The following is a 26,639-nucleotide window of genomic DNA, read 5'->3' as shown; positions in this document are numbered from 1 at the left end:
ATTCATTCCAACAGCTGCCATGGGCAGGGACACCTTCCACTAGCCCAGGTTGCTCCAAGCCCTGCCCAGCCTGGCCTTGGACATTTCCAGGGATGTCACAGCTTCTCTGGGTAACCCAGCTCTCCCAGCCTGGCTCCGGAGCAGAGGGGCTCCAGCCTTGGAGCACCTCTGGGGTCTCCTCTGGACTCTCTCCAGCAGCTCCAGGTCCTTGTGCTGCTGGCCCCAGGGCTGGGGCAGCTCTGCAGGTGGGGTCTTGCCTGAGCAGGGCAGAGGGGCAGAATCCCCCCCACCTTCCCTGCTGCCCATGCTGGGGGATCAGCCCAGGGCACAGGGGGTTGCACATGACTGCACATGGCTGGGTCATGTCCAGCTTCTTATCCACCAACACCCCCAAATCCTCCTCAGGGCTGCCCTCCATCCCTTCATCCCCCAGCCTGTGTGGATGCTGGGGGTTGCCCCGGCCTACAGAACACTGGTCCAGGTTCATCCTGTGAGGGCATACGTGACACCAGACAGACGAGTCACCAGCTGTCCCCTCTGACATTCACAGGTGCTGCGGAGAGGCCACACCAGCAGAGAGGACATTGACAGGTGGGAACAGCACCATGGCCAACCTGACGGCCCTTGTGAGCCCAGGGAGGAACTCCTGCACCTACCACGAGGAGTTCAAGCAGGTCCTGCTGCCCCTGGTGTACTCGGTGGTGTTCGTGGTGGGGCTGCCCTTGAACGCGGTGGTCATCGGGCAGATCTGGCTGGCGCGGAAGGCGCTGAGCCGCACCATGATCTACATGCTCAACCTGGCCACGGCTGACCTGCTCTACGTCTGCTCCCTGCCTCTCCTCATCTACAACTACACCCAGAAGGACTACTGGCCTTTCGGGGACTTCACCTGCAAATTCGTGCGCTTCCAGTTCTACACCAACCTGCACAGCAGCATCTTCTTCCTCACCTGCATCAGCATCCAGCGCTACCTGGGCATCTGCCACCCCCTGGCCTCGTGGCACAAGAAGAAGGGCAAGAAGCTGACGTGGCTGGTGTGTGCGGCCGTGTGGTTCATCGTCATCGCCCAGTGCCTGCCCACCTTCATCTTCGCCTCCACCGGCACGCAGAGGAACCGCACCGTCTGCTACGACCTGAGCCCACCCGACCGCTCCGCCGCCTACTTCCCCTACGGCATCACACTCACCTTCACCGGCTTCCTGCTGCCCTTCGTGGCCATCCTGGCCTGCTACTGCAGCATGGCCCGCATCCTGTGCCAGAAGGACGAGCTGATCGGCCTGGCCGTGCACAAGAGGAAGGACAAAGCCGTGCGTATGGTCATCATCGTGGTCATCGTCTTCTCCATCAGCTTCTTCCCCTTCCACCTCACCAAGACCATTTACCTGATCGTCCGCTCCTCGCCCACCCTGCCCTGCCCGGCCCTGCAGGCCTTCGCCATCGCCTACAAGTGCACGCGGCCCTTCGCCAGCATGAACAGCGTCCTCGACCCCATCCTCTTCTACTTCACCCAGCGCAAGTTCCGCGAGAGCACCCGTTACCTCCTCGACAAGGTGAGCTCCAAGTGGCGGCACGACCACTGCGTCACCTATGGCTCCTAGGCGAGGACAAGGCCACCTCGGGGCCACCAAGGCACAGAGCAGTTTCGGTTCTAAGCTCCACGGAGCAGAGATGGCTTCACTGGGGACATCCTCGGGAGGATGGCATCTCCCAAACTTTCAGCCCATCTCCAGCCTGCAGTGGTGCAGTATGAACCCCATCACAGGTCCAGTGTCCTCTCCCTGGCTCAGTCACTCGCTTGGAGCAGCTCCAAGCCACTGATGCAAAAAAATCCACTGGGACCGTGGAGAACAAGATGGGACTGTGGAGGACACATCACTGGCTCAGGATGAGCTGCTGGGGAATGATTTCTCCCTGTACTCAACTAAAAATTCCCTGATGGGGACAGCATGCAAAGGCTGGGGAGGGCTTGGTTCAGCCCATACTGTGGGGCCATGTGTTTCTCCAGCTCAAGGTCAGTGTCACGCATGTTTTTTGCATGGTGCTGGGACATCCATATCCCCCAGTGCCCAGAGTGAAGTCACACCAGCAAGAGACACAGGCTCACTGGTGTTGCTGGTGCTGCAAAATGGTGGAAGAGGTCCCCTGGATGGACTGAGAACAGGGAAAGGGGACAGAAGGGCAGCTGGAACACCCATGCTGGATTTCCCATTGAAGCCATGATCATGGGCTGGGTTAGGCACAAGCCAGCAGCATTGTCACCTGCCTGGGCACCTTCATCTGCATCCAGCTCCCTGTTTAGCCCAGCACCCCAAATCTGGCCCATCCTGGTGTCTGTGGTGCCCTGCTGTCACCTCCTAACCAGGATCCACCACAATCAGAGCCAGCACAGAGTTGGGAAACCCCTGACACAGAGAGCTACTCAGCATCGTCATCCTCATCAGTGCACATCCCACAGCTGGCCTGGCCTCTCCACAGGGCTGGGGATTGAGTTTTTCTCCCACAGCCTCTGTTGGGATGCTGCTCCCTCACAGCGAGGAGGGATCTGCGAGGTGGATGCACCACTCATCGCTCTGCGAGCCTTCTCTAACATACAGGATGTATAGAATTAACTCCCTGCTCTTTCTCAGATGGGTGTATACACCCACTGTATGTACAGACATAGAATACATCCCAGCAGAGGGAGGTTTGTGGCCCAGTGCAGGCTCTGCAGTGCAGAAATTCTGTCTGAACACAATATATGTATCTATACAGTGTATATATATAAATACATACATGGATAACAGCATTTTTCATGTCTGCTTATACTAATCACATCTAAGTTGGTTTAAGTAATTCGCTTCAAATCTCCAGGGCTGAGCATACCTCCAGCTTGGCTGCCAGCAGCTGGCCAAGCGTGCAGCTCCATCCTGACTTGCTCCCTGCAGGTACACGGTGTCTCTTCAGGTACCTGGCCACCCAAGGACTCTTACAGTGGGGATTCTCTAACACGATGTATCAAACCAGGAGTCCCGTGGAAAAGAAATAAATAAGGACCGATTCTTGCTAGGTGTTTGAGAGCTGTGTGAGAGCTGTGTGAGAGCTGTTTCAGAGCTGTTTCTCCCCGCAGCCGCTCGGCCGGGCTGTGCCGAGGAGCTGAGGCCGCCCCGGGCCCGAGGGTCCTTCCCGCGCAGGGAGCACAGAACAGCCAATGGGAGCGGGGCTGAGCAGGGGCTGGGAAACCCCGTGCCGCCTTCAGGGCCCCTCTCATGGCGGGGGGGGGGGAGGGACCCCGACAGAGCCCGAGCCTGATGTCCCCAACCCTTCCCTGACAGGAGGAAGGTGACGGGGTGGGAGCGCCGGGCCACGCCATCCGGACCCAGGAGAGGGCGCAAAATATTTAGATTTGGAGAAATCCAGCTGATCCGTGGGTGTCCACCTGGCTTCAGGGAGGGAAGGAGGAGCTCTGCACCATCACAGCACCCAGTTCCTGGGATAGGACCCATGGGACGAGATGGCCGAAAAAAACTGAACCACAATAAAGCTCCGAGGGGGAAAAAAATTAATCAGCTTCCAAAAAGCCTTTTCGGTGGTGGCTGCAGGGGCTGCATGGGCTCAGGTGGTGACATCCAGCAGCCTCAGGATGATGTTCCTGACACTGGAATCACTAATCTGGAACGTTTTTAAGAGCAGGGGACACACAGAGCTGTCTTTCAGTCTCACCGTGTCCTGCCCAGCCTTGGGGTCCTGTCAGCAATTCCCGTGGCCTGGAAGGCAGGGTGATGTGAGTAAAGGGTTCCCTTAGAAATGGGGTGAACGCTTCGACAAATCTCCTCTGCTTGCAAGGCGCTCAAAGCCAGCAGCTGCGGAACAGCTCCTACAGCACCGAGCGGGGATGAAATACACGGCTTTCCCAAAATGCCAGCTGGGGGGGACATCATGGGCACATCATCCTTGCAGCCCAGGACTGGGGGAAGCGGGGAAGCAGGGCGGAGGGTGGGAAGGGAGAGCCAGGGAAGGAATACTTGCTGGGGCGGAGCATCTCACGGCATCGCTGCAGGAGCTTTTTAGGTCCTAAGAAATGCATTTACAGGAGGTGATCGGGGTTTTTTTCAGTTTTTTTGTGCCTCAAGGTCAGAGCCAGCAATGTCCTCTACGTGGCCAGGACACCGCTCCAGCCCCACCCGTGCTGCCAAGGCCACAGCTCACCCACCAGCCATCCCAGCCACCTTCATTTTTCACATCCCCAGCGATAAATCTGCTGTCTTGGGGGAAAAAAAAAGGGTTATATGCTGCAAATAGCAAGCGCTGACAAATGATGCTGAAAACCCACGAGAAAGTCTGTTCACGGGGCAGTGCTTCACTGGAGAGCTTTGCAAGTCGGGAACAAGGTGTTCTCCCTTCCCTGAGATGAGCTGCAAAGCAGGGTCTGGAGAAATCCACTGCGATGGGAAGAATCTCTGGCTGGAACTCACATTTTTGATTATTTATCCTGTTTCCCCCTAAAAAGAAAAAGCTGGGAAGGGATGGAGGGAATCACGGAATGGTTTGGGTTGGGAGGGATGTTAAAGACCATCTAATTCCAACCCCCTACCAAGGGTGGGGACACCTTCCACTGTCCCACGCTGCTCCAAGCCCTGTCCAGCCTGGCCTTAGACACTTTCAGGGATCCAGGGGCAGCCACAACTTCTCTGGGCACCCTGTGCCAGGGCCTCCCCAGCCTCACAGGGAAGCCTTTCTTCCCAGTATGCTATATAAATCTCCCCTATTTTAGTTTAAAGCTGTCCCCCCTCATCCTATCACTATCTGCCTATGTAAAAAGTTGCTCTCCCACTTTTTCATAAGCTCCTTTATATAAGGGAAGAGGGATGAAGGATGCTGGCAGTGGGGGGGGGGGGGGGGGGGGGGGTGAAAAAAAGGACGCAGGGGGGTACTGATGGATACCAGAGAGGGGTGAAAGATACAGAGGGGTGCGAGAGGGAAGCTCTAAAGCCGCCTTCCTCTCCCCCCATCCCCTCCATAAAAAAAGGAAAAATTAAACAAATAATAATAAAAAAAAAAAAAAAGGGAGCAAAACTTCAACCCTCCCCCTCTGCGGGAGCAAACCCCGCCTCCGGGGAGGAAAGTTTATTTGAATGCAACAAATAAAAAAGCAGGGGGTGAGGGAGGAGGAAAAGCCAAAAAAAAAAAAAAAAAAAAAAAAAAGTGGTTGGGGGGGGGGGAGAGAGAGAGAAAACAAAGCGGGAGGGATGCAGCCCGCCGGCAGCCCGGAGGAGGAGCGGGGCCGGGCGGTGCCTGCGGCGGGGCCGGGGCCGGGGCGCGGCGGCGGCGGGGCCGGGGGGCGGGCGGAGGCGGCGGCGGCGGCGGGGGGGCACCGACAATGGCGGAGGGGGGCAGCGGCCGGGGGGTAGCGGCGGCTCGGTGCCTCCTGCCCGCCTCCTCCCCGCCTTCCTCCTCCTCCTCCTCCTCCTTCTTCTTCCCGGGTAGGAAAGTTTCAGCGCCGATCGCGGAGCAGCAACCGGGCCGGGCTTTTGGCAGCCTGGCCCCGTCGGTACGGCAGCTTTCGCTTCGTTTCACCGAGCCGGAGCCGACGGGCCCGGTTCATGCCGGGGCTCAGCCGCCGTCCCCGGCTCCACCGCCGCCCCCGCCGCCGCCGCCGTCGCCGCCGGGCCCGGGGTTAAACGCGGAGCCGCCGCGCTGGCCCAGCGTCCCGGCGATGCGGAAACTCTTCGGGGAAAGCTGCCGGCAGCCGACGGGACCGACCGGGAATGGGATGGGGAACGGGAGCGGGAGTGGGGGCGGGAGCGCCCGCGGAGCTCCCCCGCCGCCTCCGCCCCGCAGCCGCGTCCCGCACCCGGCGCTCCGCTCTCCCCGCGGAGCTCCGCCGGAGCCCGGCCCGCATTCCTGGCATAACTCGACTCGACCGCAACCACCCTCCTCCTCCCCATCACCCCGCTCCAACGGGGACGATGAAGCGGCGGCGGCCCGTTCTCCCCGCGCCTCATCGGGCAGCGAAGGCGAAGGGCAGAGCGCTGCCCACCGGCCCCGCGCCGCACGGAAGAAGAAGAAGGAGGGCACGGCGGATGGCGATGCCGAGGCCGAAGGCTGCACTAGGGTGGTCCCCCGCCACCCGCTGCCCATGGTGGCCCGCGTCTCCAAGGTGAACATCCTGCCCTTCGGCAGCCCCGGCGGGTCACGCAGCAGCAGTCGTTATTCCAGCACGGAGACGCTGAAGGAAGAGGAGCAGTTTGGGATCTGTTGGCCCAACCAAGGACGGACTCTCCAGGCAGGTTATGGTATCTATCGATCGCCCAGTTTCGGGGCCAGCGATGGCCTGGCGTGGGGACAGCCGGGGGTTCGTGTCCGCCCCAAGCTGCCCCAGAGCGTGGCCAAGGCAAAACCGGACTATGGGAGCGAGAGCCTGCACCAGCCAGCGCTGGAAGGGGAGCGGGCCAAGCACCGCAAGTCCTTGTCCAACCCCGACATTGCCACCGAGACCCTGACACTCCTCAGCTTCCTCAAATCAGACCTCTCAGAGCTGAAGGTGAAGAAGAAAGGGGTGAGGATCGGCCTTGACGTGGGCTCCGATGGATGCTCCAGCGTTGCCAGCCCCTCCCCAGGCAGCTGCAGTGCCACTCATCCCCAAAACCGCTGGGCACCGGGCGAGCGGCCGACGCTCAAGGACCTAACGGCCACTTTACGTCGCGCCAAGTCCTTCACCTGCTCTGAAAAATCTGGGACGCGGCGGCTTTTCCTACAGAGCACCATGAAGCAGAGCTCCTCCGAGCTCCTCCTGGCCTCTACTGACAGCCAGGACCGGGTGGCTCCGAGTGGGGGACAGCAGGGGGACGAGGATCCTCTCCCCATGGTCATCCAGGACCAGTACATCCAGGAGGCGAGGCAAGTGTTTGAGAAGATCAGCAGGATGGGTTCCCAGCAGGACTACGGCTTTCCTGCCGAACAGAAGGACAGTGGAGGTGTGGAGGGCGCTGAGGTGGTGGCACCGACAGGGATGACAGATGCAACCCTTCGGGGACAGGTGGAGAGCACACGGTGTTTGAAGGATGTGGAGTCAGAGGAGAACCTCGCTTGCAGTAAATCTGTGGAGGAGCTGTCGGGTCACGAGTCGAGCGTGACAGACGAGGGCATCGTCACGGAGCCAGAGCCCATGGGGATCCCCTTCCAAGGCCTGCATGAAGCTGTGGACGCCTGGATGCTACCCAGTGCTGGACTGGCAGCCGGTGACTCCGAAATGCCACTGCCCGCTCACCCGACGGCAGCGGTTGAAGACCTTCCAGCTGGCAAACCTGAGACGCCGAGCACCCCTGGCAGCCTGCGGCGCCGACGTAAGTTCCCGTCAGCGGGCGCCAATGGGATGGAGGGCGGCAGCGAGGGTGGCACTGAGCCCTACCGCTCCCTCAGTGACCCCATGCCTCATCGGAGATGCTCGGTGGCGGAGGAGGCGAAGAATTTCTCCGTCGACAGCAACCTGCTGAGCTCGCTGAGCGCCAAGGCGGGCATCCCCCAGCCCGCCGCCAGCGCGGGCAGCGCAGGCAGCGCGGGCAGCGACCTGTCCCTGGGCAGCGATGGGCCCCGGGACTACAGCAGCCTCATCCGCACCATTGTCAGCCAGCCCGGCGCCATGGCCAAGCTGGGCGATGACAAGGCCAATGGCAAGACCATCAAGAAGAAGTCGCTGAGCGACCCCAGCCGCCGCGGCGAGCTGGCGGCCGGCGCCTTCGAGGGTCCCGGCGAGGCCATCAGCGAGCTGGAGCCCAGCATCCCCCCGTCCAGCAGCGAGCCCATCCTCTCGGCACAGCCAGCAGCGCCGGGCACCGGCCGCGGCTATGGCTTTGACCCCAAGCTGGCCGACGTGCTGTCCCCTCGCATCGCCCGCCGCAGCTCCAAGAAGCGCTCCAACCGCGCGGCACACCAGGAGAACCAACCGCCCCCGGCGCCCGCCGTCCTCGCCAAGAGCCGCCTGGCCACCAAGCACGTCCGTCACACCAGCGAGCCTGCCACCTTTGTCCCCATCACCGTCCCCGAGGCACTCGTCCCCTCCGGCCACCACGGCCACCTCCCTGCGCCGGCTGCCGGCCGCTCACCTGGAAAATCCTTCCCGACCCTCCAGCCTCCTTCACTGGAGGATGTCACCAAGCGGTACATGCTGGCCCTCAACTCAGGTGACACGTCCCCCAGTCCTGGGGATGGACCCTGCTCGCCACCCGCTGCCCCACCGCCCCGGCTGCCCCGGTGCTCGCGGCTGCCCGATGAACACGGCCCCAGGACCAAGCCACAGGTGGTAAGTGCCCATCCATCCTAAAAGCACCTTTGTTTCACAGGGTACGTGACCCATCTAAAGCATTGGTGGCCTTGGGGGCCTGTCGTGTGTCCCTTGTGGTGGACAGATTCCCATCTGCGGAGGCACTGCTGGATGGCCAAGAGCCCTCCCAGCCCTTTCCGGTGGTCCCCAAGGGATGAGCTCTTGTTTGTTGGAGCAACCTCCCTGATAAAAAAGCAATTTTTGGATGGGAAAAAAGAAGTTTTCAGGTTAAATAACGCCAAAATTTGGTGGAAGAGGGTTTTATAAATATATATATATCATTTTATGTTTACATATAACATCTCTCTATATAAGGTCCTGATAAATTGACCATCTCTGAGATGCTGAACCAAAAATTGCCTTTTCCTTGGCTGGGAAGGCTTAAACAATCCTCCTGCTTGGGATTCCTCATGTTATACCCCTTATCAAGCAAATCTGCCTTTTCCCTCCCAAAAAAACTGCCATCCCTCCACTTGGGATCATGAGCATTGCTGTGCTGGTGGGTGGGAAAAATGGGGGGAAACATTTTTGTGCAGGCACTGAATATTTGATCGGTAGGTACAAGTTTGATCCTGTGTGGGGAAGAATTGGTGCAGGCTGGGGGATGTGAAGGTGCTCTGCTCACCCTGAAGCGCACTTGCGTGCTTTGGGATCTTTCCTGGGATGGGTTTTTGGCATTGCTGGCCCCTTGGCCGTTGTTTGAACACGAACTCGGGTTCCCATCACTCCGGGTGTTTGTGCCGGGAAGGGCTTGGAAGCATCACCTCCTGCTGAGGCACAGCAGTGCCAGCACCCACGGGGCTTTTAATAGCTCTGGGAGAAGCCCAGAAATACCCGTTCCCGCGGGGGATCTGCGGAGAGCTCACAGGAATGATGCTGGCAGGGCTCTCTCCCCCTGCTCTGATGCCGATTTAAGAGGATGGGCTGGACCATTCCCTTCCAGCAGCCGCCGGCAGCCAAGCGTGAAGTCCCCAGGCTGAGCCCGGCCGTGTAACCCTTGCTGGCCAGGGCAGAGCCACATGGAGCAAGGCTGGTTTTCTTTGGATCCTCCAAAAATCCAGATCCCTGCAGCATCTTCCTTCCAGGATGTTCTCTTGGGGTCTGGCATCCTCCTCACAAGATATTCTCTTGGGATCCAGCATCCCTGCAGCATCATCACTCCCAGGATGTTCTGGGCTCTGGCATCCCCACAGCATCATTCTCCCAGGTTATTCTCTTGGAATCCTTCATCCCTGCAGCAGTATTCCCCTCAAGATGTTCTCCAGGGGTTTCTGCTCGCCATCCAGCTCCTTCTCCCATTGTCCCCACGGCCAGACAACAACCATTGGTGGCCGAGAACAGGGAGCTCTTGGCCACTGTGTGAAACATCCTTGGGGATGTTTTGGGTGAATTTGGGGTGAGGTTGGCAGCAGTTTTTGCCTGATGGACCAGTTTAGGTATAGTTTTTTGTCTTCTCTCATCTTGGGCTGAGATGTGCTATGGAACCATTGAGCGTTATAATTAAAATGGGTTAATGAGGAACCTCCTGGAGCTTTGGCTGGTGCCACCTTGGGGATGTTGGCAGGTCCCCAAGATGAGGCTGTGCACCCAGTGGCATTTCTAAATAATTAATGTACTTAGTTTATATAATATATGGTTTATTTTAATAATTTATGGAGAGACATTTCTTACTCAGGCAGCTCCCTGTGGTGTCCTGGGGCCGGTACCTGATGGCCCCAGTATCAGGGATGCTCTGCTGACCCCACACCCCGATACACCCCCAGCCCTGGTCTGATCCCAACTTTGGGATGATTTTGGGTGGGTTTTTACCAACTGTTTGGCCGAGCGTCTCCTGAGGTGGATGGGCCCCCCCTGTGGAAGCAGACCCTGAGGATGCTGCTCCTCACCTTGCCTGAACCCTCCGGCCCTGGGGAAGAGGGTGCAAATTTTCCCTTTTAAGGGCAACACCAAAGCTGTATCTTCAAATCTCTCTCCTGCCTTGGGATTTCTTTGTGCTCCAGCCATATCCTAACTGAAACCAGGATTTTTATTTCTCCTTTTGATTTACTAGATAGTAAAGAGCTGGGATGTTTTATTTCAGATGGCACCAGCTTTGCCTGGGGGGGCGGAGGGGGACCTAGCCCTGCAAGGGAGTTGCTTTAATTCGAAGTGAGAGCACCGAGGACCGGATGTAACTTGGCACTGGGATGGCTGGCTGGGAACAGGGATTTATGTGCTCCCTGAGCAGCAGAGAAGAAATAAGCTTTATTTTTTACTTTTAGATTTTTTTTCCCCTCCCTAACTCAATGGAAAGGGCCGGCATTGCAAGGTTGTGAGTCTGTGTGGGGAAATGGTCATCTCCACTTGGGAATTTTGGGGGGTGGGAGCATCCATACCGTATCATGTGATGGTCTGTCCATCCTGGTGTCCATCTCCAGCTGACTGTACTGGGATATTCTCCTGGGGTTGAGTGTCCCTGCAGCATCATTCCCCCAGGGTATTTTCCCAGTTCCCATGGTTTGGTGGTGGCTTTGGCAGAGGTGCATCTGGCACATCCCACCCAGAGAGGTAACATGCTGTTCTCCCTCGGGGGCAGCACTGTTTGTCCTGGGTGCTTTCCAGCAATTCTCCATGGGGCTGGAGCCAACCAAGCCATCCTGGGTGCAGAACTCCTTCACACTGTGCCTGATGATGGGCACGAGGCTTTTAATTCCTCGGGGGTCATTAGCAGCACGTCCTGCTCTGGCAGATCCTGTGGGAGAAAAAACCCAAAAACTCAAGATAAAGACTTCTTCCTGCTTCCAGCATCCCAAAAGCTGCTGGAATGGGCAACACACACAAGCATGTGTGTACACCCATGTGCAGCCCCACAAAGCCTAGCACCAAGGCAGGATGCATTTAGGATGCATTTGGGATGGATTTGGGGTCCATTTGCTGCTCAGTGAAAGTATGAGCAGGATGCCAGACTGGCAACCACTTGGATCTTTCTTCCCCCCATGGCTGAATCCATCTGGGGATGGAAAATTAGGTATGTTCGCTGTCGTGCTGTGTTTATTGACTTAGCAGCAGTTGGATTAAACAGGAAAATATTGATTTAAATATAGCACCTCTGGGGAGCACGGGAGCCGTGGGAACGCGGCCCCCGGCGCCCTGGCCGCTGCCTTCCCCACCTGCTGCTCCCCGAGCGGGGCGGCCGCACCCCGGAAAAGCCATCAGGGATGGAGGGGGATCCCGGAGGGAAACGCCGGGGTCGCGTTCCCAGGGACGCTTGCGTAAACCACCCCCTTTCCTCCCCAGCATCCTCCCTCCCAGCTCATCCTCCAGGAGCTCCTCCTCGCTGTGGGGACAGCTCAAAGGCCGGATCCGTGCACCGGCCATATATTCCTAAAGTTTGTCATCTTTGGACTTAGTTTCCCTCCGTTCTCTTTCTGTAAATCTCCACAGAAACCAGGTTTGGGGCTGTGGCTGGGAGTGTTCCCGTTTTTTGGTGTTACTGGAAGTCTGTAATTAAAGGAGCTGCAGGGGAAAAGGTGGGAATGGGCAAATCTTGGCTTTCCTCTCCCTGCTCCGATGGTTTGCCCAAGTTTTGCGTCCCTGGATCCGCCGTGCTCAGCAAAATGCTGGAGTGGGAGGAGACTGAGGCACACAGGCAGCCCTTCAGAGAGGTGAGATGTGGGATGGAGTGTGGAGAGGTTGGCTGGAATCAGGTGGTGCTGCCTGTCAGTGGCATGGATGGACCCTGGGATCAATGGTACAGGGCCAGACAACGTGTCCAGGGCGGTGACCCAGCCCAAATCCCCTCAACTCTGCCCAATTTTGTCTCTTTCTTTCCCCACTTCCAAAATCCCTTATCTTTGCCCATTTTTTATTCTTTCCTTCCCCTGTGCCAAAATCCCTTATCTTTGCCCATTTTTTTACTCTTTCCTTCCCTGGTGCCAAAATTCACTTAACTCTGCCCATTTTTGCTTCTTTTCTTTCCCTGGTGCCAAAGTCCCCCTAAACTCTGCCCAGTTTTTACTCTTCCCCAGTGCCAAAATCCCCTTATCTCTGCCCATTTTTGTCTCTTCCTTTCCCTGGTGCCAAAATCCCCTCAACTCTGCCCATTTTTGCCCTGTCCCTTCCTCGCTGCCAGGGCTCTGAACAGGGCTGCTTTGTCCCTTGTCCCCCCACTTTAATTAAAAGCCTCTAATTAATTAGGCAGCGAGCTCCACCAGAGGGGATGATCCATGTGGGATGTGCATCCTTTGAGGGCTGTGATGGTGGTGTGGGGCGGGATCCAGCCTTGGAGCGACAGGGTTAGCGCTGGGCTGAGCTGGTGCTGGGGGCTGGCCTTGGCCTGTAGCTGCCTGATCCAAAGGTCAGGCTCTTGGCAGGATCTGGGATCTGCAGCGAGGGTGGGAGGCTGGAATGGGCTCAGCAGGAGCTCAGCTTCCAGCCTGTGGAGAGACCCACAGTCCTGCATCTGGGATGCACAGGGAGCTCTCTGGGGCTGGGGTGGACATGGAGGGGTGCACAGGGAGAGGCTGGTTCTGGAGCTTGTGCATCCACAGAATTCCCTGGAGCTGGTGTGGGTGGGCATCCCTGCACAGGGAGTCCTGGAGTGCAGGGATACACATACAGGGGGTGTGGAGAGGTCCTGGTGCAGGGGTATATTCCCAGGGATGCACAGGGAGATTCCTGGTGCTGATGCAAGGGTGCCTAAAGGTGCAGGAATGCATGAAGAGGTCACTGGTGCCAGTTTGCACGGGCACAGAGGAACAGGGATCAGTAGTGCCACCTGTATCCTGGTGTGGGGAGATCCCAGGTGCGGGGGTGCAGGGATAGATCCAGGTGCTGCTCCCACTGCACACAGCTGGATGCAGAGGGAAGGAGCAAGGCTGTACATCCCATGGGTACATTGCTCTGCATTCCTGGGCAGCCTGCCTGCACCCTGCCTGCATCTGTGCACAGATGCCTGGGCTTTTCCATGGACAATCACATGGCCCCAAAGCCTCTGGGAGGAGCTGGCCTGGTTCTTCCATCTGCTCTTGCCAGGGAAGCAGCAGGTCGGTCTCTCTGAGGTGTAACCTCCAGGTAACCTCCTGCCAAACCCAGCTGGGATGGAAGCTCAAAGCTTCCCAGGGCTTGTTCCTGCAGCCTTAATCCATCATTGCAAGGGCTGTGGGATCCTTGGAAGTGTTCAAGGCCAGACTGGATGGGCCTTGGAGCAACCTGTTCTAGTGGGAGGTGTCCTTGCCCATGGTAGGGGGTTGGAACAAGATGAACTTAAGGTGCCATCTGGTCCAAACCATTCTGTGATTCTGTGATTCTCTCCTTTAGAGCCTTTCCCAGGGATATTTCTGAAGTGGGAGATTTCCCCTGGATATTGATCCCGGTGGGATGGGAGTGTCCAGAGAGGCAATGTGCTGGGGTCTCCCCTTGCTGTGAGTTCATTGCTGAGCTCCCTCACCTGGTCACAGCAGGTCCTGTGGGGCATCCCACAGCTTCAGAGCTGCAGCAGGGACTTCTCCTAAATCCAGGATGGAGAAGGAGGTGCCCTCACACAAAGGGAAGGTGCAGCAAGGTAGCCCTGGGGTTTGGCCAGTACAGTTTCCTCTTCTCTCATGCCATGCCCTGGAAAACAGGGAAAGAGACTCCCATCCTCCCATCCATCCATCCATCCATCCATCCATCTCCATCCATCTCCATCAGCCTCCATCCATGTCCATGCTCCCATCCAGCCATCCCCCTCCACCCATTCCCACCACCCCTCCGAGACAACAGTCCCCACACGCTACCCAGGCATGATTTTCCAAGAGAACATGGTCCATCTGCCAGGATGGCTCCTCCTGAAGGCATCAAGCCCGGCTTGCACAGACAGAGCCCATAAAACGGAACCGTTGCCATTTCCACCATGGTGCTTCCAGGCCAGGATGTGTCCAGTGAAGGAAAATCAGCCACTTCCAACCCCCTCTCCCTCAATGTGGCTCTTTTTAAAGCTCTGATGGTTGATCCCGGTGGGGCTGTTTCTCTGGACTCCCTTGGTTTCCATGGAGAGGATGAGGGAGGAATTTCAAAGGGAATGGCTCCAGTAAATGAACTCTTCTCTAAAAATAGTATGTTTGCTTTTGGTTCTTTGGGAACTGTGGCCCGGCCAATGGGAGGAAGAATGAAAATCAGCATCTGGGTAAAAATATTCCAGTAACTCACTCTTTGTGCAAATTCCCTTTGGAGCCGCTCAGCTTCCGGGGGACAGGAGGCTGGTCCCAGTCTGCCCAGTTCCTGCCCTCCTGACCACCATTCCTGGGTGCAGCTGGTGCTCCCCTGTACCTTGTGTAGGGTATTTTGTGTTGAATCCCTTTAACCCCAGCGGTGGAAGGACTGATGGAAGCAAATGTTGGGCTTGTGTGACCCCCGTGTCCTGCGTTGTCCCGGAGACCCCGGGCATGTCCCTTTCTGGGAACCAGGAGATGGCCACCACCACCTTCCACCCCACCAGTGACATCCAGGACACCCATGAACCCCACCAGGACATCCCTGCATGGATGTGCTGGGAAAAGGACACCTGTGGTAGGATCCCCCACCAGGTTTCCTCTGGAGGAGTCACTGTCCCAGTGAGGGGACAGCCACCACCAGGTCCCCTTGGAGAAGCCACCATCCTGCTATGGGGCCACCAGCATCCCTGCATGGTGCCTGGGGCTGGAGAAGGTTTCCTTGGTGGTGCCGTGGAGTTGCTATTTGTGACTGCCTGTTCCCGAGCCCTCCAATACTCTCCAAAAAAAACAAAAAGGGAGTTGTTTGCATGGGAAGATTGGCATCTCCGAGCCTGGGATATGGTTTCCTGCTTTTTTTAGCTGGAGTAGCAGCAGACTCGTCGGCCTGCCCTGATTTGGCATCCTTCTTCTTGCCTTTTTTTTTTTGGAAGAGTTTCATCCTGACCCCTCGGCAGAAACACCGTCGCTAGCGGTAGGGGATCAGGTCTGGTCCTTTTGATTTCTTTTGGGTTGCCCAAAACCCCGGTGAGATGGGATGTAGATGGCTCAGAGCCTCGGTGAGCAGAGAGGCAACTCGTCCCTTGATCGACCGAACCTGGCGCAGGTCAGTGGATGCTGAACCCCCCCTGTTCCACCCCCTGCCCCCCACCCCAGGGTGCCGCCGTGACCCTGACAGGGCAGGGAAGCTGTCACCTCTCGCCTTGACTGTGACGTGACGTGGGCTGTGGGCGTTCCTGGCGAGGTCTGTGGTCCCCCCCCTCCCCAGATCCCTGCTGTCCCACTTGCAGCCGGCTGAGGGGACCCACGGAGCATCAGGCACCGGGAGTCTGTGGGGCACAGCTGGGTGAAGGCTGGTGGTTGTACCTCAGCTGCTGCTGGACATGGATCCAGGCAGGAGGGATGGGAGAAGTCCTGGCAGGGGCATGGAATGGGATGTTCAGGGCTCCTACCTCCTCCATCAGCTCCTGGGTATCCATCAGCTCCTGGGTGCTCATGGGTCTGTGGGTGCCCACAGACTCCTGACATCTGTTGGATCCTAGAAATCCAGCAGCTCCTGCATCCCCATCCCCTCTGGGTGCCCATGGACTCCTGGGTACCTGTTGGATGCTGGCCATCCATCAGTTCCTGGGTGCCCATGGACTTTGGATGCCCACAGGTTTGTGAGTGTCTGTTGGCTCCTGGGTGTCCTTCAGCTCCTTTGTGCTTGTGGATTCATGGGTGCCCAGAGTCTCTTTTGGATCCTGGGCGTCCATCAGCTCCTGGGAACCCAGGGAGTCCCCGCTGGCTTCTGGGTGCCCACAGACCCCAGGGTAGCTCCTGAGCAACCATCAGCTTCTGAGCATCCATCATCTCTGGGGTGCCCTTTGACTCCTGGATACCTCTTGGCTTCAGGTGCACTTGGAATTCTGGCTCCATGTGGAGACCTGGATCCCCATCAGCTCCTGGGTACCAAAAACCTCCCGGTGCCCATCACTCCCTGCATGCCAGGCTGGCTCCCTCCTGGCTATCCCAAGCCCTCTGGCCCCATTCCACCAGGCAGCTGGGGCACCTCCACCTTCCACTTGTGCCAGGCTGGCATCCAGTAGTGATGTCCAGGGGTGCGAGCATTGGGCACCCTTCTCCCTGGCTTCCCTGTCCCCCAAAATCCTAATAATTGTTGCTTTTGGGGTGCAGTGGGATGCGGGGTGAGGCTTGTGCCAGCAGCAGAGGATGCTGGTGGGGGATCCAGGGATTCCAGTGAGTTGAAGGGGTGGAATTTACTCCTGTCCCGGTGGGTGCAGGGCCAAGCCCACTGGGAGGCAGCAGGGAAGGAGCAGGGGGAGGGAAGAGAAGCTGGGCTGACCTCAGCATCTGGAAAGCTGTGCTCTTGGGCCGTGGCCTGCGTGCCGAAAACCGGAGGCAAAAAAAACCTTCCATATTTGGTGAAAGTTGCTCCAGGACTCGGCAAGGGCTGGCAGCAAACGGGGGGCCACAAGCCCCCAGCTCTGCCCTGGACCACTGGTTTTGCAAGGGCTCTGCAAACGTGCCAGGGGATGGATGGAAATCAGGGAGGGTTAAATTGGGGTGAGCATCTCCGATCGGGTGGCAAGGGGGGCATGGAGTGAGGGGGATCCATGGGATGCTGCCAGCAGTGCAGGGCGGATGTAGGAGATGCACCGGCACAATCCTGAGCCTCGAATTTTGGCAGGGGGGGAACTCCTCACCCTCAGCAGTGCTCGTGGTGCAAACCCTGATTTCAAGTGAAAATCCCACGGGAAAAGCCTCACTGTGCATTTAGAGGAGGAATTTTTGTTGCTCTGGGAAATGAGTCTCCTACCTTCTCCCCACTCCCCATCCCACTGGCACCGCTCCTGCTGGACAGCACGGGGATGCCCAGCATCCTTCTGCCCTGCCCTGGAAAAATTGCCCCAACTCCTTTATCTTTTATTCCCCTTTTTTTCTCACACTTTAAAAGCAGAATGGCAGCCAGGCCGTGTCCTCCCGGGATGAATCACCACAGCCGAGAAGTCCAAGAAGGGAAAACAACTGAATTCCCGTGCACTGGGGCTGAAGCTGCCCTGCTCCTCCTCCTCCTCCTCCTCCTCCTCCTCCTCCTCCTCCTCCTCCTCCTCCTCCTCCTCCTCCTCCTCCTCTTCCTCCTCTTCGTGCCCTTCCCGGAGGCGGTGTTGCTGCTGGGTTTCTCCATGGGAGCATCCCTGACCAAATCAATGCTCCTCTGTGAGCTGGGAGCCTGGGAAAAACCACGGCCGAGGGAAAAGCAAACATCTCCAGCCCCGGGCCTGCGAATAAACACAGGAATATTATTAGTAACTGAAGCAGGGCTGAATCAGAGCTGCTGATTTATGCTCTTATTTCCTTTCAAGAAGTTACTCTTTGGAGAGCAGCTTGGACTCTCCTTACCCGTGGGAGAGCAGGGAGAGGCTGGGCAGGGAGGGAATGCAGCCCCGGATGTGATTCCGTGTGGCGTCGGGCAGGCTCGGGCACGGCCCCTCCTCTGTGCCACAGGTCCTCCTGTTCCCATGGGAGTCGCTTCCCCAGGACCTGGTGGTCCCAGGGATGAGTGAACTGTTATTCAGAGATGAGAGGCTGGTAGCAGGGAGGGAGAGATTGGAAGCCAGGGATGAGGTGGTGGAGGAAAAGAAGGTGGCTTGTACTCAGGGATGGCAGTGGTCGGTACCCAGCGGTGCCAGTGACTGATGCCCAGGGGTGGAGGTCAGTGGCACCCAGGGATGGGCTGACATGCCCCAAAACGGTGACTGGTGCCATGGAATGGAGGTGGTTGGTACCAGGGATGGCAGTGGCCGATCCTCTCCTTGGTGGCTGCCGTCCCCCATCCATGTGGCACGTGTGGGACATTAGGGCAGAGCATCACTGAGCCCAAGGGCAAGGCTGCTCAGGTCTGCAAGCCCTACAAAACCCAGTCAAACCTCCTGCTTTAATACATCCCAAGAGGACAGAATGTGATTTTTTCCCCAAGTGGTTTCCTGCCAGAGGCTGAGCGATTGAGGAAATATGGGATTGGATGGAATAGCATCATCCTGTTTTGGGAGATGGTGCCAGCCAGGGGCTTTTCTGGCTGCACGAGAAAGTTTTACGTGCCAGGATGATGCTGTTTGTTGCACAGGTGTTTGCTCATTGCATTGGGATGGATGGAAGCAGGTCCAGTTTATTTCCAAGCCTTTGCTTTCCAGGATTTTGGTAGAAATAGAGCTGAGGATGTGTTAAAATTGTTAAACTTGGGAATTCACCATGCGCTGTCCCCGTGGACCAGTGGCTCCCACTATGTCCCAGCTCCCTCTAGTGGGACCTACCCTAGGAACAAGCATACGTGGAAAGAAAAGGTGCAGAAATTCCGGATTCTTTCAAACTGGGAATGGTGGTTTCAAGGAGGTGCCGAAATTCGGGTAGCTCCGCGCACAACCCTACTGTGACACCCTAGAGAATCTCTCATCAGGAGCTGTGATTCCTCATGGAATGTACATTCCTGCTCTCCCTCTGGCCTTTGTTTGTTTAAAAAATGGGTGGTTTAGGACTTTCCTCCATCGATGCCTCTTGGTTCACGAGGGTGGAGGCAGGACACAATATGCCATGGCCTTTTCCAAGTATTTTAGGATGTTTGAAAATCCCTAGGGATGCTCAAACTCCTCCTGCATCGATATTCCTGTGCAGGGGAAAGCAAAATGGTGGAGTTGCACCCTGAGCCTAATTAAAAAATAAAATAAATCAAGATGGGACAGTTCCCATCCTTCTTCAGGGTTTTATTTCCAGTGTCAGATGGAAAGCTGGGGGAAAAGCCCTTTCCTTGGCCCCCCATCCCAGGTATGGGGTGCTGCTGAATCACCCCCAAACTGCCAGTGCCGGATCCACTCCATCTTTAGGTTTTCAGGAGCATTTTGCCACGCTGGCACAAGCCTTTGGGATGGGGGATGAGTCCCTTCGCTCCATCCCAAGGAACTGGCATGCGCTTCCCAGGAGGGTTTGGGGTTTTGGGGGAGGAAACACCCAGGTCGGGAAAAAAAACAACAGGGGCTGGTCCGAAAGGAAATCTAAAGGTGTTTACAAAGAGCCGCGCTGCTAAAAATAACCGGCTCATATTTTAGACAGCCCTAAAAATAGGCAGCGCTGTTGGAGTGGCCAAACACTCCCAGGAATTTCCTGTGGGCTGCGGGCCGCTTGCAGGGGGGTCCGGGCTCGGCTGGCCGGCAGCGCTCCGGAGTTTGCTTCCCTGGGTGATGGAGAGGTGACCCCCACCGGGCCCCCGAAAGCACAGCGGGATTCGGCCCGGCTTCTTCTGCCCTGCGCCAGGCAGGACGGGCTTAACCCTTCTCCAGCCATCCTCCCTCCCGTGCCACATCTCGAGCGATTGGGTGGCTTTGAGGGGGAATTCCGAACCCATGGGAGGAAAGCTCAACCTCTCCAGCAGACACCGGAGAATCTCCTTGCAGTGCTCCCGCGGGGAGATGCTGGGCTGGATGAAGGGATTGAGCCAAGCCAAGGGTGGCGTTCAGGGAGTAGGAAGGGCCCTCCCGGCATGGAGGGATCGCCCCGGGGACAGGCGGTCCCGGGGGAGGGCTCGGAGGCGTTGCTGCGGGCGGAGCCGCCGCGTCACGGCGGCAGCGCCGGGGCTGAACCGGGGCAGGGACCGCAGCAGGAATGGGGCTGGGATTGCCAGGGGAATGGGATTGCGATTGCAAACCAGAGGGATTGGGGATTGCAATGCAGATGGACCCAGGTTTCCATTCCTGATGGGTCCGGGATTGCCGCAGGAATGGGGTTGAGATTGCAGCCCAGATGGATCTGGGGTTACAGCCCTAACGGGTCCAAAACTGCGCCCCAGATGGGTCCAGGATTCCAACAGGAATGGTTCTGGGATTGCAGCCCAAATGGATCTGGCATTGCAATGCAGATGGACTGAGGTTTGCTTCCCTGTTGGGTCTAAGATTGCAACAGGAATGAGGTTGGGATTGCAAAAGGAATGGGATTGGGATTGTAGCACAGGTGGATTGGGGATTGCAGTGCGGCTGCACCCAGGTTTGAATCCCGGGTAGGTCTGTGATTGTAACCCAGATGGGTCTGGGATTGCAAAGGAATGGGTTTGGGATTACAGCCGGATGGGTCTGGGTTTCGAACCCAAATGGGCCCAGGATTCGAACACAGATGGGCCCAGGATTGCAAACCAAGTGGGTCTGGGATCGCAACCCCGAGTGTTGCAGTCCAGTTGGGCCTGGATTTGCAATCCAGGTGGATCTGGGATTGCAAACCAGGTGGGTTTGGGATTACAACTCAAAAGCACCCAGGATTGCACACAGAAGGGTCTGGAATTGGAATGCAGATGGACCTAGATTTGCAACCGATTATGTTCTGGAACTGGACCCCAAATAAAACAGGGATTGCAACAGAAGAAGGTTTGCAATGGGATTCTAGGGTTGTATCCCTGATGGATCCTGGATTGCAATGCAGATATGCCCAGGATTGCAGCTGAGATGGGTTTGGGATTGCAGCCCAAATGTGTCTGGGATTACCACCAAAATGGATCTGGGATTGGAACTCAGAACAGCCCGGGATTTCAATCCTGATGGCTCTGGGTTTGCAATGCAGATGGATCCAAGCTTGCAACAAAAATGGTTCTAGGATGGCAGCCTAAAGGAATCTGAGATTACATCAGAAATGGGTCTGGGACTGGATCCCAGAAGAGCTCAGGACTGCAATCCAAACAGATCTGGGACTGCAAACCAAATCAACCCAGCATTCCAACAGCTGGGGTGACCAGGGCACTGCAGTTGCAGGAGCTTCTGCCTTGCAAACAGCGTCCTTACCTGGTGGCAATTAGCTGTCCCTCTTCCCTGATCCCTGCGTGCACTGATGGCTGCTGCAGCTCTCATTACATGCCCCGAGTGGTCCGTTCTCTGCCACGCACCCTTGCCGGGGTGGGATGCTCATCATCCTCATTTCCAAGAGGAAATTTACTGGCTGCAACGGGAGGATGCAGCCCTGCTGCACGCCGTTGCTGTGGAAACAGGGTGAGCGGCTAATTAGATTTAATTAACGAAGCAGGAGGGGAGCGTTACAAACATATCTGGGCAGGATGCATCACCCGGCCAGCAGGGATGTGGGTGCTGAGGTGATGATGCCGCGGGGAAAAGGGGGTCTGCCTCAGTTTCCCTGTCTGCAAGGTCAGGGAGGGGGATATTGGCAAGGATGGAGTCCCTAAGGATGCTAAGCACCCCAACACCATCCGCGCATCCCCCCCTCCCCAAAAATCACACGCCCCAAGAAAGCAGCAGCTCCCCCCACCCCACCCCCACCGTCCTCCCTGGGCAAAGCCCTTCCAGCAGCATCCCCCGGCAGGATCCGGCCCTGCCCGCATCCGCGCGTGTCTGTGTGGGCACGGCTCTGCCTCCCGCGCTCCCACCGCTGCCTCCCGCCCGTGCCTGGGCAGCTCCGGGGCCGGGGACCCTCGCGTCGCCACGGACGCAGGCGCAGCCTCGCACCCCGCAGCCGCTCTGCGGGAGGGTTTTTTATACATCCCCGTAGTTCCACATCCACACCGAACCCCGGCGATATAAATAGCGCCTCGCTTTTATTCCCCTCCCCGCCGCATCCCGGCGCAGCGTTCCGGCTCGGGCGGACACCTGGGGTTAGAGATAGAGCGGTAGAGAGGGAATTTCGGTGCGATTCCTTGGGCCGCGTGGGACGGACCGACCCTCGGGACCCGCATGCTGCAGATGGTGAGGACTCTGGCGCAGTTCACCATCGCGCTGGAGGACATGCGAGACATCGGGGACGGCATCGACGCGGCCTTCGCCACCTCCGGGCTCAGCGGGGCGGCCGAGGAGCTGCCGGAGAAGGGCTGCGGCAGCCGCGGTGGCACCGAGGTGATGGCAGAAGGGGTCCCGGGGACGGAGGGGGGGGGACCGGTGGGGTGCGGGGGTGAGGTAGGGGTGCATGGATGCGTCATGTTTGGACACGTGTGCAGAACCCGGCACCTGTGGGGTCTGGATCGCGATTGCCGTGGCAACGGTGCCTCCATCCTCATCCTCAGCTCGACACCCCCGGGATTCTCTGGATTGCGGGGAGGGGGTTGCTCCCGCCCGGAGAGGGTGATGGGGGGGCTGGAGCCATCGCTGCCACCGCCCCCCCCAGTGCTGATTTACACCGCGGAGGCGTCGGCTGATGGGAAATACCCCAATTCCCATGGCGGCAGGGGCTGATCCCGAGGGTGCTGAGCACCTCGGGGGCGGCAGGATGAGGCCGGGGTGAGGCGGGGGCGTCCCCAGGGAGAGCAGATGGAGAGTGAAGCATTTTCAGCCCCCCAGCGGAGAGGCTTTGCTGGGATAGGGAATGCAGTGGGACACATCCTGCCTTTGCCCACGGATCGCTTTGCCCTGCTGGGATGGTGCCTTACCCCCAGCTCCTGCTCATCCCAGTGGGAATTTTCCCTTGCCGGGATAATACTGGTGCTGTAACGGTGGAACAAATCCCCTTGCCAACAGCTGGGCCTCATCCTGCATCTCCCCACTGCTGCAAACCCTGCAGCTGCTGGTGCAGCGTGTGGTGCTGAGCCTGTTCACCTCCTGGGTCTGACCCTTTGCTTCGGTCCTGAGCTGGGACGGCTCCAGGAAAAAACAGGAGCAGCAGGGAACTACAGGCTGGGCGAGGGCTGGGGAAACTGAGGCAAGGTGAGGGGTCAGGTACCCCTAAGCTCCATCCTCCAGCGAGTGCCCTTCATCCCATAATTGCAACAGATTGATCCAGCAGTGAGAGTGTTTCTAAACCTTCTAACCAAGTGGGGAGGTCTCAGCTGGTGTCCCCGAGGACTCCAGTATCACCATGGTTTCCTGATTCCCTGGAGAGACTTGGACCTGTCACCAATATTTGGCTCTAGACAACGATTTCTTGCATGCTTGACTCCATCATCAGCCTGCTGGGGAGCAGGGAAACTGAGGCACGGCTCTGTCCTCGAGCACTGAGCAGGATGTGGCCAGGATTGCTCCCCATTGCTCCCTGGGGACCACCAGGGACATGGTGGCCTCTCTCCACGGTGAGGATGGTTGGGCTCAGACTTCCTCCTGTGGCTGCAGAGCAGCTTCACCACTCACGTGTCCCCACTGGGGAGGACACAGCCCCATGTGTCCAGGGGACAGGGGCTCATCCCACAAGATTGAGGACATTTGGGGTGTCTCACATCCAGGCTCTTGGAGATTCTACACATGCAAAACTTTTGGGGTATCTGTGCCCCCCAGGCACTTGGAGCATCCCTGCACCAAAAGCTTTTGGGATTTCTCTGCACCCGGCATCTCTCGGAGCACTTTCACATGCAAAACCTTTGGGGTGTCTCTGCGCCCAGAATCTCTGGAGTGTATCCAAACACAAAACTTTTGGGGTATCACTGCACCTCTGGAGCACTTCTGCATCCAAAACCTTTGGGGCCCAGGGCTCTTGGGGCATCTCTCACCAAAACCTCTTGGGGTGTCTCACACCCAGAGACCTTAAGGCATCTCGCACCCAGAACTTCTGAGGTGTCTCTGCACTCAGAGCCTTTGGAACATCTCACAGCCAAAACTTTTGGGGTGTTTCACGCCCTGGGTTCTGGAGCACTGGGACCCCAGGCTGAGCTGCAGGGGGTGCACTCAAGGGGGGTCTCTGAGCCCCATGGCCAAGAACACCGCGACCCATCCGCTTCCCAAGGCCGGCGGGCCGTCCCACACTGCCACCTCCCCGTGCCCCCCACCACCCCATCAATCCGCCTCCCGTGGGGCCACAGCCCAGCTCCAGGGTGCCCGGGGTGCTGGGCGGGAGGCGAATTCCTACGGGTCCGCTCGGAGCGGAGCCGCTGGAGAGCCAGAGGGCTCCGGGACCGACCCATGTAGGGCTGTGAGCTCCAGGGCGGGCTCCTGACGCGGCCGCGGAGGAAACCAGGCGTCTGTGCGCTCGGTGTCATGTACTTCCTAATCCTCCCGGATTCCTCCATCGGGGTGGAGAGGGAGCGCAGGGGAGCTGAACGCCAGCCGGGCTCCTCCGGTGTTCAGCCTTCCCAGCCAGCCCCGGTGCCGGCCCCGACCCCCGGCACGCAGCTCCCCCGCCCCGGGTCACCCCAAAACACTCGTGTGTCTTTTTCCCCGGGCAGGACATGAGGAAACACGTCATCATGACGCTGCTGGACACCGAGCAGTCCTACGTGGAGTCCCTGCGCACCTTGATGCAGGTAAGGTGGCACGGCCAGGGTGCGACACCCCAAACCACAGCATGGGGTCACCGTGGTCACCCCAAGTCGGCCCCCCGGCTGCGGGTGCTGCACCAGGACCTGTGCGGCACAGGGGTGGGTTGGGGTGGTGGGGGGGACGTTGGGGACAGCGGGAGCAGAAGTGGGAGCACTGTGACAGCAGCGCCAAGCACGGGGTGTGGGAGTTACCTCCATCTCCAAAGCGAGCCTGTGACATGCCCAGTGTGTTGTCACCTGGCAGGTATCATGTCCCCAAGTCTCCTCCCGTGCTTGCTTCCCAAAAGCTCTTCCTCATGTGGCACCCCATCTTCTGATGGCCCTGCCATGCTGGGCGACCCCTGAGGTCCCCTGTTCCCACGTGCTCCTGCTCGGATCAGCACCTGCAGACCTGGGCCAAAGGTTTTTCCCAGGCTTTTTTTCGCTGAGCTGGTTCCAACCCCCCTGGAGCAGCCTGGCCGGAGGGTCCACCTCACGTTTCAGATGTTAATGAAGGTGTTTCGGCAGGTTAATGGTGGTCAACGCCCTGGAGAAGTCACCTGGCGCTGCGCGCCCCTGCCGGGGGGAAACACCAAAAACTCCGAGCTCTGCAAAAGCAGTGCCTGTGGGACATCTTGTGCCACAAGGGCATGGGGAACACCATCCCAACACTCTGATGGGCTCTTGCCATAAATCCCCCACAAGGGTGCCCCCACGATGGACGCAGATGTGCTGCAGGAGGGAAGCACCCTCTGAGGCTGCTGCCAGTGCAAACCTTGGCTTAGAGAGGCAAGAGGATCCCAGCTCTGGGGCTGATTTTGGGGGGAGCTGTACAGGGTTTGGGGTTGGGGGCCTTCCCTGCTGGTGTTGGCACAGAGAGAGTCTGTCCCATGGTCTGTGCATCCTCTGAGGTGACATGTGAGGCTGGTTGGAGAGGACAGCTCTGCTGCCACTGTCCAGTTTCCCTCTGGAGGGAGCGGTTGGACACAGCTGGGAGCCACGGGGTGTTAATGCCTGAGCTCTTGTGCACAGGACCTGTCCTGACACAGCACAGCTGGGGGGACCTGGCTTTCTGGCAGGGATCACAGGGCTCCAGGTGTCCCCAGCTCCCTGTCTCAGCTGGAATGAGGTGCTCAGATCCTTGACATGGCTTGGTGGCACGTGGCATGGTGGCTGCCAGGGACAAACATCACCTTGGAGCATCATCTTCCAGCCAAGCCAGATGGTGCATGGACAAGCCCTGCCTGCTGTCCCTGTGTGCTGCAGCAAGGGCTGTCTCCGTGCTTTTCATCCCCATGTGGAAGCACAGGATGCCACAGTCCATCCCAACTCCTGCTGGAGGTGCTGGACATATTAGGGCAGGTGAAGGGGGTTTGGAGCCTCAGGACGGATTTGGTCCTTCTAACTTGGGTCTCCACAAGATATCTGGCATCAGCTTGAGGAACCTGATTCCTGGGGAATGACTCCTCCTTCACCAGCTTGGTTGGAGATGTCCAAAGCCACTTGAGATGGGTCCTGTGCTCAGTGCTCAGCTGCGTGGTCCTCCCAACTTCCTGAAAGCCACCGGCACCCTGTGCTGGTCAGATTGAGGGGGTGGCAAGGCTTGAGAAGACCTTCCACATCCTGCTGCATCTCCTGCAAATCCATCTCTCCTGTTCCAGGGGCACTGCTCCACTCTGCAGCTCTGGAGGCAGGGCAGGGGTTTCATAGCAGAGCCACCCACCCAACCTTGCTGAGGACCTGCTGGCCCTGCGTATTGCTCGTTGGCCATTGTGTGGTGGTCCAGGGCATGATCCAGTGGATACATCCTGCTGGCTCCAGCCCCTCCTGGTTCCAAATACCCTAAATCCCACCAGGAACACACTGGCATTTGGATCCTGGGGTCGTGTTGCCATCATTTCCAAGCTAGGTCAGGCAGATTGAGGCGACAAAAGCTCATGACAGCAAAGGTGGCTCTTAAGGCCGTGGGACAGAGGGTCCAGTGCTATGCAGCTTCCTTGTGCAGACCTGTCCCCCTCCCCACACAGCCATGGGTGGGATGAGACCCAGGGAGGCTGGGTTGCAAAACCTGTCTGGTCCTGCTGGTGTGTCCCACAACCCAACATCCCTGCTGCAGGATGCCATCCATCCTATCTACACGGGCTGAGAGATCCGTGCTGGGTGGGGTGGGAGAGGAAACCTCCGTGGA

General features: G+C 58.1%; 2 protein-coding genes across 2 annotated transcripts in view; both read left to right on the top strand.

The window, feature by feature from the left end:
* Window positions 1-605: 605 nt before the first annotated feature.
* On the top strand, window positions 606-1,598 carry P2RY6 (pyrimidinergic receptor P2Y6; the record flags this gene model as incomplete). Its single annotated transcript, XM_082278216.1, has 1 exon — window positions 606-1,598. One exon carries the CDS (start codon window positions 606-608, stop codon window positions 1,596-1,598), a length of 993 nt encoding a protein of 330 aa, XP_082134342.1.
* Window positions 1,599-5,356: 3,758 nt separating this feature from the next.
* The window catches only part of ARHGEF17 (Rho guanine nucleotide exchange factor 17), a gene marked incomplete at its 5' end in the record, with an annotated part of 28,702 nt that continues 7,419 nt past the window's right edge, over window positions 5,357-26,639 (top strand). The window contains 2 exons of the mRNA XM_082279199.1: window positions 5,357-8,278; window positions 24,380-24,457. Of these exons, the coding sequence (XP_082135325.1) occupies window positions 5,357-8,278; window positions 24,380-24,457 (3,000 nt within the window). The remainder of the gene's footprint in view (window positions 8,279-24,379; window positions 24,458-26,639) is intronic.

This window comes from Coloeus monedula (assembly GCF_965178545.1).
Source record: "Coloeus monedula genome assembly, chromosome: 3".
In the NCBI taxonomy this organism is placed as follows: domain Eukaryota; kingdom Metazoa; phylum Chordata; class Aves; order Passeriformes; family Corvidae; genus Coloeus; species Coloeus monedula.
This window is presented reverse-complemented; position numbering and strand designations above follow the sequence as displayed.